Genomic DNA, 20,987 nt, shown 5'->3' on the forward strand with positions numbered 1-20,987 from the left:
GATAAATTGCCCTTAGTGTCCAAAATTGCCCTTAGTGTTGGGTGGAGGTGTTGACCTTGGGTCTTTCCAAGAACCGGTGCAGACTCAAAGGGCCGAATGGCCTCCTTCTGCACTGTAAATTCAATGATAATCTATGATTAATCTAGGACAAAGGTTCGGCACAACATTGTGGGCCGAAGGGCCTGTTCTGTGCTGTATTTTTCTATGTTCTCTGTTCTATGTTCTAAATAAATATGTTTTTTAAATGTATCTTTATTTTTATTTAAATTCAGGGTAAAGAAGGATCTCAGGGATTTAGAGGAACAAAAGGCGATCCAGGACTCAAAGGAGCGAAGGTACATCTAATGGTTCATTTTGTCGAGCAGCTTCAAAGAAGGATCCATGGGGGCAAGACATGACCAAACTTGAAGCAGATAATAGAAAGGAAAGGATGAATCTGGAAGTGGTGATGCCAATTGGGCTTTGAAAAACTGCATGTTGCAGGAGGAAGGAAAGGCCAATGGAGATAAGAATTACCACAGATTTGATGCCCTTGGATGAGAACAGGAGATGTTCTAAAAATTAACTCTCGGTGGGGGATGTAAATGTTGTTGGCAAGGCCAGCATTTATTAACCATCACTCCTTGTCCTGAATGAGCCCTCTATTTGGACCACTGGTAGCAATATGATGCTCGTGAGTGGCTTGCGAGCACCTTCAGAGATCAATTAAAAGTCAACAACATTGATATGAGGTGGAGTCACATAGACCGGACTGAATAGGCGAGGCAATTTTCCTTTCCTGGATGATAGTAGTGAATCAGTGGTTTTTCATGATAGTTTCACAGCCCTGCTGGATCTCGCAAACTAAAAGTGAATTGAAATTTTGAAAATACCTTGGCGGGCTTTGAATTCTATTCACTGGATCATTAATCTGGTATCATAACTGATATATATTGTGACCAATACCCTCTGTATAGTGTGTCACATGATTATATGGTGACATCATCAGAGGCACTTGGGAGATTTTCCCTCTACTCCCAACTTAGACTGTGAGCAAGCAACACCTCTGTAAATAAACTCTGACAACTGGTTAAGTAACCTACGGAGTGGCAACCTGGTTATCCTTTGTTTATAGTGTGAGGAAAATAAAAGCAATGTCTCGGTGAAGAGAGCACACAGCAGTTCCTCACTTCTCTCTCGTGAGGTAATTCTAGCGTTGAGGTCATCCAGCTTGTTCTCAATCGCTTGGACGTTCGCCAGGAGTACGCTGGGGTACTTAAAGACATGTAATTTAAGTCTCACCTTCAGACAGGTGCATTTTCCCTGCTTCCTGGGTCAGCGGTTGCTCTTGGATGGGAGGGCTGGCTTTACGTAAGATAAGTGGTTACCTTCGGAGGAGTCATGGATGATGGTGGCAGTGTCAGGCTCACTGTGGGGGGGGGGTTGTACATGGGCCGGTCTGGTCTCGTGGGTCGGCGAGGTTGAGTTCACCTTCTGGTGTGGTCGGTGGGGGGTGAATGGAACCTGTCGCTCCGGCGGTGGCTCGGGCATTTCTGTTTCACTGGTGAAGCCTCACACCCCCACGGTCTAGCCACACTGAGATTGGCCTTGGTGTGGGCCCGGAAAGGCCGCATCTTTTAAAAAATATATTTAGAGTACCCAATTATAATTTTTCCAATTAAGGGGCAATTTAGCGTGGCTAACCCACCTAACCTGCAGATCTTTGGGTTGTGGGGGCGAGACCCAGGCAGACAGGGGAGAATGTGCAAACTCTACACGGATAGTGATCCGGGGCCAGGATCGAACCCGAGTCCTTAACGTCAGAGGCAGCAGTGCTAACGACTGTGCCACCGTGTCACCCAATGGCCCGGTCTTTTACCTTTTCTCCCCACAGGTACTTAGGATGATGGACAGGCTGAACACCACGTGGTTGGTTTGGGTCATGTGGTTGACTTGCCTCAACTCCCCTCAGCCGCCACAAATCAACGAGGATATATAAGAACATTGCCTCGACTCAAATGCACAGAAACATTGACCAAAAATTTATGCAAACCGAAATAAGACAGAAAAGAGATGTGCGCAGGGATATAAACAAGGATTAAAAGATGAGCTCGCGAAAATGCAGCCACATGATTTCTCCCTCTTCGATGTAATTTTATATGAATGACTAAACTGCCCATTTCTTCAAGGTCGTCTCGCATTTAATAGCCCAGTGATACCTTAAATTGTCTAGCTCTTCTCCCCGGTAGGCAAAAGTTAAAGATAAATGCTCCTACAATGTAAAGAGACATCATTGGCAGTCTAAGCAAACTTCAGAACAGTTTGACAAACAGTTATCTTACAATGCAAAGGATATTATTAAACTAGAAAGAGTGCAGAAAAGATTTACTAGGATGTTGCCGGGACTTGATGGTTTGAGTTATAAGGAGAGGCTGGATAGACTGGGACTTTTTTCCCTGGAGCGTAGGAGGCTTAGGGGTGATCTTATAGAGGTCTATAAAATAATGAGGGGCATAGATAAGGTAGATAGTCAACATCTTTTCCCAAAGGTAGGGGAGTCTAAAACTAGAGGGCATAGGTTTAAGGTGAGAGGGGAGAGATTCAGAAGGGCCCAGAGGGGCAATTTCTTCACTCAGAGGGTAGTGAGTGTCTGGAATGTGCTGCCAGAGGTAGTAGTAGAGGCGGGTACAATTGTGTCTTTTAAAAAGCATTTAGATAGTTACATGGGTAAGATGGGTATAGAGGGTTATGGGCCAAGTGCGGGCAACTGGGACTAGCTTAATGGTAAAAACTGGGCGGCATGGACTGGTTGGGCCGAAGGGCCTGTTTCCATGCTGTAAACTTCTATGATTCTATGATTCTAATGCTCCACACTTCCCATCTGATTTTTATATCCCGTTGGGAAAGATAGCTCACCTCCCTTCCAAGAAAGCTGATGCCCCTCAGGTACCATCTCCAGCAACAGTCAAACACAATGCATCCCATGAAATTTATACTTTGATGAAAAGATTCCACAATTAGGCAATACTGTGAGGAGTAAATGGACTCAAATTCATAATAAGTGTTATTTCACCAAAGAGGCAAGAACGCACTTTGATCCTAATTATTCACAGTTACAATCTGAGCAGCTGGTTTCCTAACCACAGAACAGTTCGGAAAAATGTTTTATGTGCATGAGAAATTCAAAGGATTCCAGGTGGAAAGATATTGGGTGGGATTCTGCGGGAATCGGCGGGGTGGGCAACTCCGGTGGGAAAGAGTGGCTTGAACCACTACGGCGTCGGGCCGCGCCAAAGGTGCAAAATCCTCCGCACCTTCAGGGCCTAGGCCGGCACCGGAGTGGTTTGCGCCATGCCGGCCGGTGGGGAAGGGGCTTGGCGCCACGACAACCGGCGCCGAAGAGCCTCCGCTGGCCGGCGCTAGTTGGCGCATGCGCGGGAGCGCCAGCGTGTGCTGGCGTCATCCCAGCGCATGCGCAGGGGGTTGTTCATCTCCACGTCGGCCATCGCGGAGGACCGCAGCGGCTGATGCAGAAGAATACAATGCCCCCACGGCACAGGCCGGCCCGCGGATCGGTGGACCCCGATCGCGGGCCAGGCCACTGTGGGGGCACCTCCTGGGGCCAGATCCCCTCCAAGGACCCCGGAGGCCGCAAGCGCAGCCAGGTCCCACTGGCAAATACCTGGTGTAATGTACGCCGGCGGGACTGGCCGAAAACGGGCGGCCACTCGGCCCATCGCGGGCCGGAGAATATCCGGGGAGGCCGCTGCCGGCGGCCGCTGACCGGCGTGGCGCGATTCACGCCCCCGCCAAATACACAGCGCCGGAGAATTCGGCAGCAGGTGGGGGCGGGATTCACGCCGTCCCCCGGCAATTCTCCGACCCGGCGGGGAGTCGGCGAATATCGCCCGATGTGCTTGTGGTGAGCTAATGGGGCAGATTTTCCTGTTCTAGAGTTTATGTGACCTTGATTTCAGTAAAATATTTCATGTTGTGGTTGATTATCACCCCGTTCTCTCCTCAGGGCGATCCTGGGATTTCTGGTTTACCAGGTCCTCCTGGTTCACCTGGCCTTCCTGGTCCACCTGGGCGAAAACACAGACCTGTGAGTAAATATGGGTACCAATTTTGTGAACGATTTGGGCCTTGATTATGTGGCCATACTTTTTCTCCCAATGTATAACTCTGTTTTTGTGAATTTACTAATAATTATTAATGCCACATAAATGGAAGCTTTAATAAAAGATTTTCTTTCTTCAAATGAAAGTTAGGTCATTGGTACCGGAGTGTAGCAAGAGAAAGGGTAGGCCCACTTAAGGACAATGGACGGAAGTTATGCGTGGAACAAAGTGGGTGAAATCCTTAATGAGTACTTTGTTTCGGTATTTACCAGGGAGAAGGACATCACGGATCTTGTGGTCAGGGATAGGTGTGTGAACACTCTGGAGAATGTCAATATATCAAAGAAGGAATTGTTGAGTATCCTAAATTGCATTAAGGTAGATAAGTCCCCGAGGCCGGATGGGACCTATCTCAGGTTACTGTGGGAGGCAAGGGCAGAAATAGCTGGGGCCTTAACAGATATCTTTAAATCCTCTTTGACCACAGGCGACATTCCAGAGGACTGGAGAATAGCCAATGTTGTTCCCTTGTTTAAGAAAGGAAGCAGGGACAATCCAGCAAATTATAGGCCGGTCAGCTAGACATCAGTGATGGGGAAACATTTGGAAAAGATACTGAGGGATAGGATGTATGCACATTTGGAGGAAAATGAACTAGTTAGTGACAGGCAGGATGGTTTTGTATGGGGAAGGTCATGTCTCACCAACTTGATTGAGTTATTTGAAGAGGTGACAAAAAAAATTGTTGAGGGAAGGGCTGTGGATGTAGTTTATATGGACTTTAGTAAGGCATTTGACATGCAGACTGGCACTAAAACTAAAATTACATGGGATTCGGGATGGGCTGGCCAGATGGATGCAGAACTGGCTTGGTTGTAGAAGACAAAGAGTTGCGGTGGAAGGGTGTTTTTCAGAATGGAGATCTGCAGTTAGTGTGTTCCACAGGGATCAGTGCTGGGACCTCTGTTGTTTGTAGTATATATAAATTATCTGGAGGAAAAAGTGGGCGGTCTGATTAGTAAGTTTGCAGATGACACGAAGATTGACGGAGTTGCTGATAGTGCCGTGGATTGTCAGAGGATACAACAGGATATAGATAGATTGGAGACTTGGGCACAGAAATGGCAGATAGAGTTGAATCCACACAAATGCGAGGTGATGCATTTTGGAGGATGTAATCGAGGTATGAATTATACTGTAAATAGCAGAACCCTTAGGAACATTAACATACAGAGAGATCTGGGCGTGCAGTTCCGTAAAAGTGGCAACACAAGTAGCCGAGGTGATTAAGAAGGCATATGGCATGCTTGCATTCATCAGTCGGGGCACTGAGTACAAGAGTTTGGAAATCATGTTGCAGCTACATAAACCTTGGTTAGGCCGCATTTAGAGTACTGCGTTCAGTTCTGGTCACCACATTATCAGAAGGACATGGAAGTTTGGAGAGAGTGCAAAGAAGGTTCACCAGGATGTTGCATGATCTTGAGGGTGTTGGCTTTGAGGAGAGATTGAATAAACTAGGATTGTTTTCACTGGAAAGATGGAGGCTGAGGGGAGACCTGATAGACAATATTATGAGAGGCATAGACCAGGTAGATAGTCAGAGGCTTTTTCTAAGGGTGGAAGTGTCAATTACAATGGGGCACAGGTTCAAAGTGAGAGGGGGACGTTTAAGGGAGATGTGCGGGGTAGGTTTATCACGCAGAGAGTGGTGAGTGCCTAGAACATGCTACCAGAGGATGTGGTGGAAGCAGGCACATAAGCAACCTTTAAGAGGCATCTGGATGGATATATGAATAGGGAGGGATATGAACCGAGTAAGGGCATGAAATTTTTTTTAGTTAGTGCATCATGTCGGCACGGGCTTGAAGGGCCGAAGGGCCTGTTCCTGTGCTATACTTTTCTTTGTTCTTTGTATTGTGCATTGGGGAACCATTCTACCCATCTCTCCCCTGTTCGTAGCAGGAGGGACAAGTTAAGGGGAGACACAGTGACGCTGAAGTCAGAGGAGAGGGGGTGAGTTGTGAATTGCAATCGCCAAAGATGAGGAGCCAATCATCACAGAGGATCAGAAAGGAAGGCAGTGTGGATATCTCGGTGAGATACTTGAAAATAAGCTTATAGAGGGTGCAGTAGAAAAAGAGGATTTTAAGAGAGAGACAAGTGGGGGTGGAACAAGTTGAGATGCACAAAGAAAGAGTAGGGTCATATTAGTGATTTGGGTGTGGAAGCAGCTAGTGGAAAGTCCAGCCAGCCGGGGAGTCTTCAATATGGAACTTTATGTCACCACTATGTAAAAGCAGGGATCACACACTGGGATGCTTCCTCATGAAAACTATATAAATATCAATAAATTAAATAAAATCGGACAATGAAGCAAATCATGCCAGAGGGAAGTTGATACTATAGATGATGGAAATATTGTCAAATCCAGCTTTTGATCGCATTATTTTTCTTTCCTTGCAGAGGATCCTTGGTGTAGAAGGTTCTGGTTTCGATGATAGTGAAGACGACACAGAGATAATACGAGTGGGTATCTTACTCTGACAAAAAAATGGCAGATTTGCCAAATTTCACAGCCTCAGTAGTGATGGGGGCAGGTTGCGAATCGGAGCTGATGTGCGACTGCTCTGTTTCTGGCCCATGTTAGTGTTTAACAAGCCTTTCTGCCCACAGTTTCCCAGATTAAACCAGTAATTTGAACAGCAGGGAGATTCAGGATGTCTAGGAACATTGAATAGAAAGTTTTTTGGAATACTGGGAAAAGGATTATGACCTGGGGCCATGAAGCGCTATAGATTTGGGAGCTTTGGGATTGAGGCCCAAAATGGGTGGGAATTGAGATGGTATGTTGGGAGGGAAAAGGTCCCGGGATTCAGGAGGAGCATTGAGAGGGACGTTTGAATATTTGGGATGAGACTGTGCCATTAATGCAGGTTGCTGGCATTTGTGAATAATGTATGGCATGAGAACAGTAGAACATGAGAAAAAGCAGCAGGAGGAGGCCAATCAGCCCTTCGAGCATGCTCCGCCATTTCATGAAATTGTGGCTGATCTACCTCAACACCATTTTCCTGCAGAGGCCCCAGATTCCTTGATGTTTTTTAATTTGTAGAAATCTATCAACCTCCTTCTTGAACATACTCTTTTTAAAAAATACTTTTATTGGTATTTTCCAGTTTTTACAGAGTAACAGCTCAAGTGTATCTGATATTTACAAAGAAGTTTGTTTCTAATATTTACAATGCTTTTAACATGAGATCCGCCCCCCTTCCCTCGTTGGTAGTTTAGACTCCCCCTTAGTGTTGCTTTGTACCCTGGGTGCCATGTACTGTGCTCCGCTTCTTTCTGTTAGAGCTTTTAGTTTTTATTGTTAGGGGCAGAGGCAGCTGCATGGTCCTCCCCCCTTTTGTCCGCATGCTTCGCTCTCTGCTTCCTTCGGGTTCTCTTCCCTCCCTCCTTTAATATACTTGACTCAGTTGTCAGGGGCCAGCAACTTTGTGGAGTAAGTTGGGGTGTGAGCAGGAAGGGTTGCGGATGAAGAACCAGAACAATAATATCCAAAAGGCCTTCAACCCATTGGAGCAAGCAGGCCCCTAACCACCACTGCACTGTCATTTGTAACCTCACATCTGCAAATCGTTTTATTCCTTTATTCGTCAGTTCCTGACTTTGCATTATTGTGCAGGACAGGAATTGGCTGGCAGTAGGAAGGATGAAAGTCGTACATGTTTTCCCAGTATGCATTCCTGTCATCAGAAGCATAGTCATGAAAAGATTCATGTATTATTAGTCTTCTGATTTACATTGCTTTTTGAAAACAAATGATATTACTCCTTTCCCTCCTCTGAGGTCCCCAGCTTCATAAATGCCAGTCTTCAGCCAATTCTATTCACCCCACGTGATATCAAGAAACGGCTGAAGGCACTGGACACTGCAAAGGTTATGGGCCCTGATAATGTTCCAGCAATAATGCTGAAGACTTGTGCTCAGAACTTGCTGCACCCCGAGCCAAACTGTTTCAGTACAGCTCCAACATCGGCAATTTGAAAAATGCCCAGGTATGTCCTGTATTATGACCGGGAGGACCAGGCCCCAATGGCGAGGATACGGGATAGAAACCCCAATATTTTATTTTAATTTTGTAAGACTGTGAGGAAAGGCTACCTCTTTCCAGGAGTGATTTCTTATAAATCAGGATATGGTATCTTAAAACAAACTTTATTACCAACACAGTATTAAAATATCTTTAACATTACAGAAGAAAATAGCTTACAATTACACCATAAACAATACAAACTCCTTAAACAATGCAAACCAATCTCAGGTCAACATCCACTTTTAAATATCGTTAGCAGACCACACATTCTTGCTGAAGAGATGTTCTTTGAGACTGATTTAAGACATAGACCTGAATCCTGTCAGAACAATGCAGTCTTCAGAATCTGTCTTCATAGTTTGATTTCCAGGAACCAACTAACTCTGAACTTTTGGAAAGAAATTGCTAGTCTGTCTACAGACAGATCTTTAACTGAACTGCATCGAGAGCAGATGCTTGACTTCTGTTCACAACCCAATCTAAACCTAAATTGATTTTTTACACACTTCCACTATTGACCCTCCCATTTCCCTACTCTTCTGGTCACCTCTTCCCTCGCCTGTTCCCTCATGTTTGCCGCTCCCCTCTCCTGAACGCTCTCTGTGATTAAAAAAAAGCAATGAGCAGAAAGGTCGGGAGCAGGTTGGGCAATGAGCTGCAGGGGTGGTGTTGGGGAGACTTGGTGGAGCAGGAGGACCAGCAAGTGGGAGGGTCAGCGAGTGGGAGGATCAGTGAGTGGGAGGATCAGTGAGTGGGAGGATCAGTGAGTGGGAGGATCAGTGAGTGGGAAGATCAGCGAGTGGGAAGATCAGCAAGTGGGAGGAACAGCGAATGAGAGGATCAGCGATAGGGAGGATCAGCGAGTGGGAGGATCAGCGAGTGGGAGGATCAGCGAGTGGGAGGATCAGCGAGTGGGAGGATCAGCGAGTGGGAGGATCAGCGAGTGGGAGGATCAGTGAGTGGGAGGAATAGAAGTGTCAATGAGTGGGAGGAGTGGGAGGGTCCGCGAGTGGGAGGGTCCGCGAGTGGGAGGGTCAGCGAGTGGGAGGGTCAGCGAGTGGGAGGGTCAGCGAGTGGGAGGGTCAGCGAGTGGGAGGGTCAGCGAGTGGGAGTATCAGCGAGTGGGAGGATCAGCGAGTGGGAGGATCAGCGAGTGGGAGGGTCAGCGATTGGGAGGGTCAGCGAGTGGGAGGGTCAGCGAGTGGGAGGGTCAGCGAGTGGGAGGGTCAGCGAGTGGGAGGGTCAGCGAGTGGGAGGGTCAGCGAGTGGGAGGGTCAGCGAGTGGGAGGGTCAACGAGTGGGAGGATCAGCGAGTGGGACGGTCAGCGAGTGGGAGGGTCAGCGAGTGGGAGGGTCAGCGAGTGGGAGGATCACTGAGTGGGAGGAATGGGAGGGACAATGAGTGGGAGGAGTGGGAGGGTCATTGAGTGGGAGGGTCATTGAGTGGGAGGGTCATTGAGTGGGAGGGTCAGTGAGTGGGAGGTTCAGTGAGTGGGAGGGTCAGCGAGTGGGAGGGTCAGCGAGTGGGAGGGTCAGCGAGTGGGAGGGTCAGCGAGTGGGAGGGTCAGCGAGTGGGAGGGTCAGCGAGTGGGAGGATCAGCGAGTGGGAGGATCAGCGACTGGGCCGATCAGCGATTGGGAGGGTCAGCGAGTGGGAGGGTCAGCGAGTGGGAGGGTCAGCGAGTGGGAGGGTCAGCGAGTGGGAGGGTCAGCGAGTGGGAGGGTCAGCGAGTGGGAGGGTCAGCGAGTGGGAGGGTCAGCGAGTGGGAGGGTCAGCGAGTGGGAGGGTCAGCGAGTGGGAGGGTGAGCGAGTGGGAGGGTGAGCGAGTGGGAGGGTGAGCGAGTGGGAGGGTGAGCGAGTGGGAGGGTGAGCGAGTGGGAGGGTGAGCGAGTGGGAGGGTGAGCGAGTGGGAGGGTGAGCGAGTGGGAGGGTGAGCGAGTGGGAGGGTGAGCGAGTGGGAGGGTGAGCGAGTGGGAGGGTGAGCGAGTGGGAGGGTGAGCGAGTGGCAGTTTCAGCGAGTGGGAGGATCAGCGAGTGGGAAGATCAGTGCGAGGGAGGAGTGGGAGGGTCAATGAGTGGGAGGAGTGGGAGGGTCAATGAGTGGGAGGAGTGGGAGGGTCAGTGAGTGGGAGGAGTTGGTGGAGTGGGAGGGTCAGTGAGTGGGAGGAGCAGCGAGTAGGAGAATCAGCGAGTGAGAGGATCAGCGAGTCGGAGGGATCAGCGAGTGGGAGGATCAGCGAGTGGGAGGGTCAGCGACTGTGGGAGGAATGGGAGGATCAGCGAGTGGGAGGATCAGCGACTGTGGGAGGAATGGGAGGGTCAGCGAGTGGGAGGGTCAGCGAGTGGGAGGTTCAGCGAGTGGGAGGTTCAGCGAGTGGAGGGTCAGCGACTGGGAGTGTCAGCGACTGGGAGTGTCAGCGAGTGGGAGGATCAGCGAGTGGGAGGATCAGCGAGTGGGAGGATCAGCGAGTGGGAGGATCAGCGACTGGGAGGAATGGGAGGGTCAGCGAGTGGGAGGGTCAGCGAGTGGGAGGATCAGCGAGTGGGAGGATCAGCGAGTGGGAGGATCAGCGAGTGGGAGGAATGGGAGGGTCAGTGAGTGGGAGGGTCAGTGAGTGGGAGGATCAGTGAGTGGGAGGATCAGCGAGTGGGAGGGTCAGCGAGTGGGAGGGTCAGCGAGTGGGAGGGTCAGCGAGTGGGAGGATCAGCGAGTGGGAGGATCAGCGAGTGGGAGGATCAGCGAGTGGGAGGAATGGGAGGGTCAGCGAGTGGGAGGGTCAGTGAGTGGTAGGGTCAGTGAGTGGGAGGGTCAGCGAGCGGGAGGGTCAGCGAGTGGGAGGATCAGCGAGTGGGAGGATCAGCGAGTGGGAGGAGTGGGAGGGTCAGCGAGTGGGAGGGTCAGTGAGTGGTAGGATCAGTGATTGGGAGGGTCAGTGAGTGGGAGGATCAGCGATTGGGAGGATCAGCGAGTGGGAGGATCAGCGAGTGGGAGGGTCAGCGAGTGGGAGGGTCAGCGAGTGGGAGGGTCAGCGAGTGGGAGGGTCAGCGAGTGGGAGGGTCAGCGAGTGGGAGGGTCAGCGAGTGGGAGGGTCAGCGAGTGGGAGGATCAGCGAGTGGGACGGTCAGCGAGTGGGAGGGTCAGCGAGTGGGAGGGTCAGCGAGTGGGAGGGTCAGCGAGTGGGAGGATCACTGAGTGGGAGGAATGGGAGGGACAATGAGTGGGAGGAGTGGGAGGGTCATTGAGTGGGAGGGTCATTGAGTGGGAGGGTCAGTGAGTGGGAGGTTCAGTGAGTGGGAGGTTCAGTGAGTGGGAGGGTCAGTGAGTGGGAGGGTCAGCGAGTGGGAGGGTCAGCGAGTGGGAGGGTCAGCGAGTGGGAGGGTCAGCGAGTGGGAGGGTCAGCGAGTGGGAGGGTCAGCGAGTGGGAGGGTCAGCGAGTGGGAGGATCAGCGAGTGGGAGGATCAGCGACTGGGCCGATCAGCGATTGGGAGGGTCAGCGAGTGGGAGGGTCAGCGAGTGGGAGGGTCAGCGAGTGGGAGGGTCAGCGAGTGGGAGGGTCAGCGAGTGGGAGGGTCAGCGAGTGGGAGGGTCAGCGAGTGGGAGGGTCAGCGAGTGGGAGGGTCAGCGAGTGGGAGGATCACTGAGTGGGAGGAATGGGAGGGACAATGAGTGGGAGGAGTGGGAGGGTCATTGAGTGGGAGGGTCAGCGAGTGGGAGGGTCAGCGAGTGGGAGGGTCAGCGAGTGGGAGGGTCAGCGAGTGGGAGGGTCAGCGAGTGGGAGCGTCAGCGAGTGGGAGGGTCAGCGAGTGGGAGGGTCAGCGAGTGGGAGGGTCAGCGAGTGGGAGGGTCAGCGAGTGGGAGGGTCAGCGAGTGGGAGGGTCAGCGAGTGGGAGGGTCAGCGAGTGGGAGGGTCAACGAGTGGGAGAGTCAGCGAGTGGGAGGAATGGGAGGGTCAGCGAGTGGGAGGGTCAGCGAGTGGGAGGGTCAGCGAGTGGGAGGGTCAGCGAGTGGGAGGATCAGCGAGTGGGAGGATCAGCGAGAGGGAGGATCAGCGAGTGGGAGGATCAGTGAGTGGGAGGAATGGGAGGGACAATGAGTGGGAGGAGTGGGAGGGTCAGTGAGTGGGAGGGTCAGTGAGTGGGAGGGTCAGTGAGTGGGAGGGTCAGTGAGTGGGAGGATCAGTGAGTGGGAGGGTCAGTGAGTGGGAGGGTCAGGGAGTGGGAGGGTCAGGGAGTGGGAGGATGAGCGAGTGGGAGGGTGAGCGAGTGGGAGGGTGAGCGAGTGGGAGGGTGAGCGAGTGGGAGGGTGAGCGAGTGGGAGGGTGTGCGAGTGGGAGGGTGTGCGAGTGGGAGGGTGAGCGAGTGGGAGGGTGAGCGAGTGGGAGGGTGAGCGAGTGGGAGGGTGAGCGAGTGGGAGGGTGAGCGAGTGGGAGGGTGAGCGAGTGGCAGTTTCAGCGAGTGGGAGGATCAGCGATTGGGAAGATCAGTGCGAGGGAGGAGTGGGAGGGTCAATGAGTGGGAGGAGTGGGAGGGTCAGTGAGTGGGAGGAGTTGGTGGAGTGGGAGGGTCAGTGAGTGGGAGGAGCAGCGAGTAGGAGAATCAGCGAGTGAGAGGATCAGCGAGTCGGAGGGATCAGCGAGTGGGAGGATCAGCGAGTGGGAGGGTCAGCGACTGTGGGAGGAATGGGAGGATCAGCGAGTGGGAGGATCAGCGACTGTGGGAGGAATGGGAGGGTCAGCGAGTGGGAGGGTCAGCGAGTGGGAGGTTCAGCGAGTGGGAGGTTCAGCGAGTGGAGGGTCAGCGACTGGGAGTGTCAGCGACTGGGAGTGTCAGCGAGTGGGAGGATCAGCGAGTGGGAGGATCAGCGAGTGGGAGGATCAGCGAGTGGGAGGATCAGCGACTGGGAGGAATGGGAGGGTCAGCGAGTGGGAGGGTCAGCGAGTGGGAGGATCAGCGAGTGGGAGGATCAGCGAGTGGGAGGAATGGGAGGGTCAGTGAGTGGGAGGGTCAGTGAGTGGGAGGATCAGTGAGTGGGAGGATCAGCGAGTGGGAGGGTCAGCGAGTGGGAGGGTCAGCGAGTGGGAGGATCAGCGAGTGGGAGGATCAGCGAGTGGGAGGAATGGGAGGGTCAGCGAGTGGGAGGGTCAGTGAGTGGTAGGGTCAGTGAGTGGGAGGGTCAGCGAGTGGGAGGGTCAGCGAGTGGGAGGATCAGCGAGTGGGAGGATCAGCGAGTGGGAGGAGTGGGAGGGTCAGCGAGTGGGAGGGTCAGTGAGTGGTAGGATCAGTGATTGGGAGGGTCAGTGAGTGGGAGGATCAGCGATTGGGAGGATCAGCGAGTTGGAGGAATGGGAGGGTCAGTGAGTGTGAGGATCAGCGAGTGGGAGGATCAGCGAGTGGGAGGGTCAGCGAGTGGGAGGATCAGCGAGTGGGACGATGAGCGAGTGGGAGGGTCAGCGAGTCGGAGGGTCAGCGGGTGGGAGGATCAGCGGGTGGGAGGATCAGCGAGTGGGAGGGTCAGCGAGTGGGGGAGTCATTGAGTGGGAGGATCAACGAGTGGGAGGATCAGTGAGTGGGAGGAATGGGAGGGACAATGAGTGGGAGGGTCAGTGAGCGCGAGGATCTGCGAGCGGGAGGGTCAGCGAGCGGGTGGGTCAGCGTGCGGGAGGGTCAGCGAGCGGGAGGGTCAGCGAGCGGGAGGGTCAGCGAGCGGGAGGGTCAGTGAGCGGGAGGGTCAGCGAGCGGGAGGGTCAGCGAGCGGGAGGGTCAGCGAGCGGGAGGGTCAGCGAGCGGGAGGGTCAGCGAGCGGGAGGGTCAGCGAGCGGGAGGGTCAGCGAGCGGGAGGGTCAGCGAGCGTGAGGGTTCAGCGAGCGGGAGGGTCAGCGAGCGCGGGGATCAGCGAGCGGGGGGATCAGCGAGCGGGAGGATCAGCGAGCGGGAGGATCAGCGAGGGGGAGGATCAACGAGCGAGAGGGTCAGCGAGCGGGAGGATCAGCGAGGGGGAGGATCAGCGAGCGGGAGGATCAGCGAGCGGGAGGATCAGCGAACGGGAGGATCAACGAGCGAGAGGGTCAGCGAGCGGGAGGATCAGCGAGGGGGAGGATCAGCGAGGGGGAGGATCAGCGAGCGGGAGGATCAGCGAACGGGAGGATCAACGAGCGGCAGGATCAGCGAGGGGGAGGATCAGCGAGGGGGAGGATCAGCGAGCGGGAGGATCAACGAGGGGGAGGATCAGCGAGGGGGAGGATCAGCGAGCGGGAGGATCAGCGAGCGGGAGGATCAGCGAGCGGGAGGATCAGCGAGCGGGAGGATCAGCGAGCGGGAGGATCAGCGAGCGGAAGGATCAGCGAGCGGCAGGATCAGCGAGCGGCAGGATCAGCGAGGGGGAGGATCAGCGAGGCGGAGGATCAGCGAGCACCAGGGTCAGCGAGCGCCGAGGGTCAGCGAGCGCCGAGGGTCAGCGAGCGCCGAGGGTCAGCGAGCACCAGGGTCAGCGAGCGCCGAGGGTCAGCGAGCGCCGAGGGTCAGCGAGCGCCGAGGGTCAGCGAGCACCAGGGTCAGCGAGCACCAGGGTCAGCGAGCGCCGAGGGTCAGCGAGCGCCGAGGGTCAGCGAGCGGGAGGGTCAGCGAGGGGCAGGGGCAGCGAGTGGGAGGGCCAGCGATGGGGTGGGCCAGCGAGGGGGTGGGCCAGCGGGGGGGAGGGCCAGCGAGCGGGAGGATCAGCGAGGGGGAGGATCAGTGAGCGGGAGGGCCAGCGAGCGGGAGGGCCAGCGAGGGGGAGGGCCAGCGAGGGGGACGATCAGCGAGGGGGAGGGCCAGCGAGCGGGAGGGCCAGCGTGCGGGAGGATCAGCGAGCGGGAGGATCAGCGAGCGGGAGGGCCAGCGAGCGGGGGGGCCAGCGAGCGGGAGGATCAGCGAGCGGGAGGGTAGCGGAAATGGGATGGTAGGGGAGTGGAAGAGTAGGGAATAAGATGGTAGGGGAGCCAGAAAGTGGGCGGGTGGGAGGGCAGGAGAGGGTCGGGGAATCGGAGGGTATGGGAGCGGGGAGGCCTCTCCAAAATGCTAGCAATCAGGACAAGTAATGCCACGCTTGTCAGGCATGAAATGGTGGTAAAACAGAATTCCTGCGGCAAAGTGCAATATAATGTTCAAGTGGAACTAGTTAAAATAATGCAATTTAAAACTGACTTATTGTGGTTAAAATTCTAATTTGAAATTGCATGGATGTGATTCACCGGAAGTATTTCAGTTTTGGGTGCGTTTGGCGGGGTGTTTCAGGACAGCTGCAATGCCAAGATTGACACCGTTATTCAATGGCATTTAGCTGGGGGGTTTTAGGGTGTTGCGGACTTTCTCCCCGTTGAGGCTGTTTTGTTATGTTTCCTTTGTAACATAAGCGGCTTCCTTGTGTTGCATTTGTCAAGGAAGGTCGATACGTGTAAATAACTTCAACTCATTTATTTACACTGTGTACACTTTTATAACTTGACTTCAACACTACTGCTAACCCTATTGTAGCTACCTAAACTGACTAACCATCTGCTGTCTTCCACATGGTGGGTGTGATAATGAATCAACCCTGTGCCTCTCCTCACTGACTGTCTCCACTGGCCAAAAGGGTTGATCATGTGTGTGGTGTCCTTTATATATGGGTTGGTGTAATGTGGTCGTGTCACCTCCTTGTGTATCGTGAATGTCCATTGGTCGCCTCCCATCTAACTTATCTATTGGTTGAGTGTGTGTGTGTGATGTTTCTGGTGCTCCCTCTAGTGTCTGTCTAGCTTACATGTATTTACAGTGACGCACATCACCACAGAGGCCACACTTTGAACTTGCCCACAGGACAGGCTCCTCACAGATCGGGGCAAAAGGTTGTCGCTATCTCTACACTGGTCCCCCCTTTTCAGGAACTCCCGCTTTCAGGACTGCTTCTCACCTCCGCAACCATCCTCCAGCTTCCTCAACCCCCCAGGCCCCCACCTTTGAGAATGCCAACCTGGAATCTGGGCACCTTGGCACTGCCAGCCGGCACCCTGGCAGTTCCCTGGCAACCTAGCAGTACAAATCAGGTGCCCTAGTGAAACTGCCAGGGTGCCAACTGGCAGTGCCAAGGTACTGGGGAGTGCCAGAGTACTACCCTGCCCTATCCCCAACCACTGGGGGGGGGGGGGGGCTCTATTGGCCTGCAGGAACCCCCCCCCCACCCTGAGGTGCCATGTGGAAATCAGTACTAATCGGCGCCTGGTTGAGGCCTCGCAGGTGTGGCATTGACCCCCCGGCACCAGGTGAATACGGCATTGGGATATTTTTGCCGCATATAAATATCGTTATCTGGATCGCACCCAGCGTAGGCATGATCCAGATCGTACTGGGCGCTGTGAGTTGTGACTTGCGTGAGGTCTCATTCCTGATGCGAAGTCCAACTTGAGGCTCTCCCGCTATTCACCCTTCACGCCTGGCACGGTGGGAAAATCGCACCCTATGCCTTTGAACTTGGACTGATAAGTGGCAAGTAACATTCATACCTCAAAGTACCAGGCAACGACCAACTTCAAAAAGAGAGAATCTAAGCATCTCCCCTTGACATTCAGTGGCATTACCATCACTTAATTGCCCCAGTATCAACATCCTGGGGATTACTATTGACCGGAAACTGAATTGGATCAGCCACACTCTTCTGCCTTTCTAAATCTTTACTATATTATTGATCTTGCATTGAATGTGCGTCACTTCTCCTCCCGGAAGTTACTAGCTGGGATAAATTATTTAGTTTGCTTTCAATCATTCTGGACATGGGCATGACTAGCAAGGCCAGTATTTATTGCCCATTCCTCAGTTAACCGGGAAAGTAGTGGGGGCTGTGTTCTTGAATCACGGGTTGCAGTTCATACAATTAAGTAGCTTTCTAGGACACTTCAAAGAGCAGTTAAGAGAGTCACAATGGGGCCAGACCGGTAAGGGCTCAGACTTCCTGACATGTTATTGAACTAGTTGCCAATTTAATTCAACAGCTCCATGCTATCAGCTTTTTGTTTGCTGATTTCGTTTTTGTTTTTTGAAGCTTAATTCAAGTTCTCAGACTGCCATGGTGTGATTATCGACTCGTGTTTTCCGGATTGTTAGTCCAGTATCATAACGACTGGCTCCCATACTACAAGTTTATTGTGTGCCATTCTGTTTTCTAGGGTCTCCCTGGGCCACCTGGCCCTCCAGGATTGCCAGGACCACCAGGTATCTCTGCTCAATCAGAATTGATGAATCCAAACATTGTTGGCTCCCCAGCATCACGTGGGCCCCCGGGTCAACCTGGACTAGTGGGTAAATCGGGTGAGCCAGTAAGTAAATACCAATTCCCATTTTTCATATCTGTTAATTTGCTTTCCTTTTACTGCTTTTCTTTCTGATCAGAACCTGATAGCACTCGCCTGTTACATTGATGTACTCTGACTTTAACATTTTACAGGTATTTGATGAGGAAGTTAGCGGTTCTGGTGAGGTATTCAGCTGGCTTGTTCAGATTCATTCGCACTTCCAATTTGATTATATAAGCAGGCTAAAGAGGCAGTTTTTAAAAATTTAATTTTTTAGAAATCAGCCTGTTTCTGACACTTAACATTCTGTATTGTTGGCTATTCTTCTATATGATGCATGCGTTCTGCATTAACCTGGCAAAATGCTAGTGTGTTATGTAAAAAGGTGCAGTTACATCTCGGAGGTAGAATTGAGGGAGGGAATGTTGCTTTGTGCTCATACGTATAAGATCACAAAGGGTAATATCATTAAACTAAATTAAGTATACTCATACTTAACTAAACATACTCATAAGTATACTCATATATACATCTTGAGCAATGATGTATGTTAACCTTGTAGTATTGTCCAATTGGATGTCTGCACTATTTTTCAGAACATCAGACTAATTAATTTTAGGAGAAAATATGAAGAAATACTTTTTGAACAGAAAGTATTTCTCTTCCTCCTCCATCCCTCCACCCACCACCCAACATCAGCCAATCTTTACTTCCCTTTAATCCCTCCCTATTTGTTCAGTGGCAGCCACCATCCTCAAATGTGCCTGATCAGTTACTATTACTCCAGATCCACTTTTCCTTCTTCTCGCAGATCTGTTGGTGTCCAGCTTGTGTGTTCAATTTCTCATCTTGCCCTTCTATTGCCGTTTCAAAGTTAATAAAGTTTCTGGTTAACTTTCCAGTTCCCCAGCACCATGGATTTCTGCCTGAATCTTTACGTTCTGAGGAAGTGTTGGCCTTTTTACAGAGGTTGCTCTTGCCTATTATGTGCACACCAGGAATGTTTCAATTCTCAAAATTCCTTCACCTCAGGCCCCTTCATGTTACACAACCCTTCATTAGCTCACAGTCCAGTGCTGATACACTGCAATGCCATTCTTGTAGCTCCGTCAATGGAGCACTGAAGATGTCAATTCTTTCCATTTTTCGAAGACACCAGTCTGGATCTTCCTCCTTTGCCAGAGTTTAGAGCTGACAGGTGATGAGCAGCTTTATAATAAACTCAAATGGAAATGATTGGCATCATTAATGATACAGGTTTGTTTGGATGATGTGAACGTCTGAGTGGTTGGGGCCGAAAACTATAGGCAAATTTGAGATGAGGATAATTAAAAGGGAGTGTATTCATCGGGTGACATAAGTTCTCAAAGCTTTTGAAAGCCTTAAAATTCCATTATCAGTCTTTGCTGAGGTTGGAAGGACAGGGGACAAAGAAGATATAGACCCAAAAAGAAATCAAGGTACAGGCATGATTCCATATAACAGTGATGTAGTAGCCCAGTACCTGACCCTTCAGTTGATGGTCGCTGGTGGAGGCTGTGTTTTTCTGAGCTGGTTTTGAGCTTGGATCTACATCTGACTCGGTTGTACTGGAGCGAGTGTATGCATTTCCCAAAAGTCATTGCCAGGTAGGCGTGTCAGAGATTGCAGAAATGCCAGGTATCCTGGTGCTAGTGTTGCTTTATTTATGTATCTCGGTGAACCACAAGCCTTTCCCTTATATCGATCAAATGACCACTCAACCAGTTAGTTAGTTCAAAAGATGGTTTATTTACATACACAAGAGTTATCTCAACATGCAAACACAATATCTACAACGAGTTGTTAACATCTAGATGTTAGGGGCAGCACGGTAGCCTTGTGGATAGCACAATTGCTTCACAGCTCCAGGGTCCCAGGTTCGATTCCGGCTTGGGTCACTGTCTGTGCGGAGTCTGCACATCCTCCCCGTGTGTGCGTGGGTTTCCTCCGGGTGCTCCGGTTTCCTCCCACAGTCCAAAGATGTGCAGGTTAGGTGGATTGGCCATGATAAATTGCCCTTAGTGTCCAATATTGCCCTTAGTGTTGGGTGGGGTTACTGGGTTATGGGGATAGGGTGGAGGCGTTGACCTTGGGTAGGGTGCTCTTTCCAAGAGCCGGTGCAGACTCGATGGGCCGAATGGCCTCCTTCTGCACTGTAAATTCTATGAAATTCTATGAGTTAAACTACACCTATCAGCTACAATAACCTATACTTAACTTCAGGGCTACCAGCACTGTGCAAATGGAGAAAGGCCTTTATCTGGATTTCACTTGGCTGGTTCGAAGAAAGTGGCTCTGTCTCTGCTGGGCTCATCCGTCAGGTAGCGATCGTTGGTCTTGAACTTAGCTGGCTGTTCCTGCTGCAATTGGGTTAGGCACAGGCCGGATCCAAGAGAGACAGAACACATGGCTGTGCTCTCTTTTACCCCCCTGGGATTTTGCGCTCTTTGGGGCGGTCCTTAACCTTGGACCCAATAGTTCGACAGGGCTCTGATCAGTCTCTTCAATTTCAGCCAATAACGGGGCGGGTGCCTTGGTGGCTGGGCGGGTCCTTAGCGGTCATTGACCTTGGCAGTTGTGCTTTCTGAGTAAAGGGAGTGGTGCCGATCAGTCTGTGGCTGTACTGGTTGCTTGATTGGAGTTCTATTGTCCTGGGTAAATGGGCCATTAAAATGTAAACGAGCGGGGGTTTCGGTCAGGTCTGGTTACCTGTGTTTTAGATACACATAGGCTGTGTATCTGTCTGAGTCCTGGGTTGGCCATAATTCCCATGGTCCTTTGCAGGTAGCAATCTTAGATGGCTACACTCGTTACAGCAAATCAGACCATGCTGGCTCTTGTCACGCTGGAATTCCCTCTTTAATACCACTGAAAGTATGTGACTAAGTGCTTCTGAAGCATCCAGCATTCCGGTTAGTCATCCTAATATTGGAAGTAGCAGCCTACTTTGGGGAATTAAAGAGTTTCCATCTGCCAAAGTGTATTCTGGCCACAGTTCTAGATGTGTATGTACTGTTGGGTGGTACAGAACACCTTTGGAACTGCTGGGCTTGTTTGATATCTCTCCCCGCCCCTCACCTCCACCCACGGGTCCTCTTCTTTCAAACTACCCATAGGTAAGCCTAGTGATAGTAATAGGTTCAGAATTAAGAAAAAACAAAATATTGAACAACAAGCAAAAGACCAATGGTTGAAAAATGGCTACTGGAAACTACATCAATGCACAAAGTAAGTAGAATTACAGCAGGATGGAGATTTTACCCATTTTGTTTACACTCTTCACCACCACAAGGCCTGGACGTAGGAAGTAGTGGAATTCCAGCTAAGCTGAAAGTTTTCATTATTTCATAACCCCTCAGACTAGTATCAGATGTAAATAGATATAGCCTGTATGTACCCCCCACATAAAGTACCTCAGGTCTCATCCCATTACACCTAACCTGCTCTGTGAATTATTTAT

At 51.6% G+C, this 20,987-nt stretch overlaps 1 protein-coding gene across 1 annotated transcript in view; it reads left to right on the top strand.

The window, feature by feature from the left end:
- LOC140385324 (collagen alpha-1(XV) chain-like) overlaps positions 1 to 20,987 on the top strand; it is a 531,657-nt gene that overhangs the window by 245,073 nt on the left and 265,597 nt on the right. The window contains 4 exon segments of the mRNA XM_072467384.1: positions 273 to 335; positions 4,004 to 4,084; positions 6,567 to 6,629; positions 17,381 to 17,530. Coding sequence (XP_072323485.1) covers positions 273 to 335; positions 4,004 to 4,084; positions 6,567 to 6,629; positions 17,381 to 17,530 — 357 coding nt within the window.

Source organism: Scyliorhinus torazame, chromosome 11, assembly GCF_047496885.1.
Source record: "Scyliorhinus torazame isolate Kashiwa2021f chromosome 11, sScyTor2.1, whole genome shotgun sequence".
In the NCBI taxonomy this organism is placed as follows: Eukaryota; Metazoa; Chordata; class Chondrichthyes; order Carcharhiniformes; family Scyliorhinidae; genus Scyliorhinus; species Scyliorhinus torazame.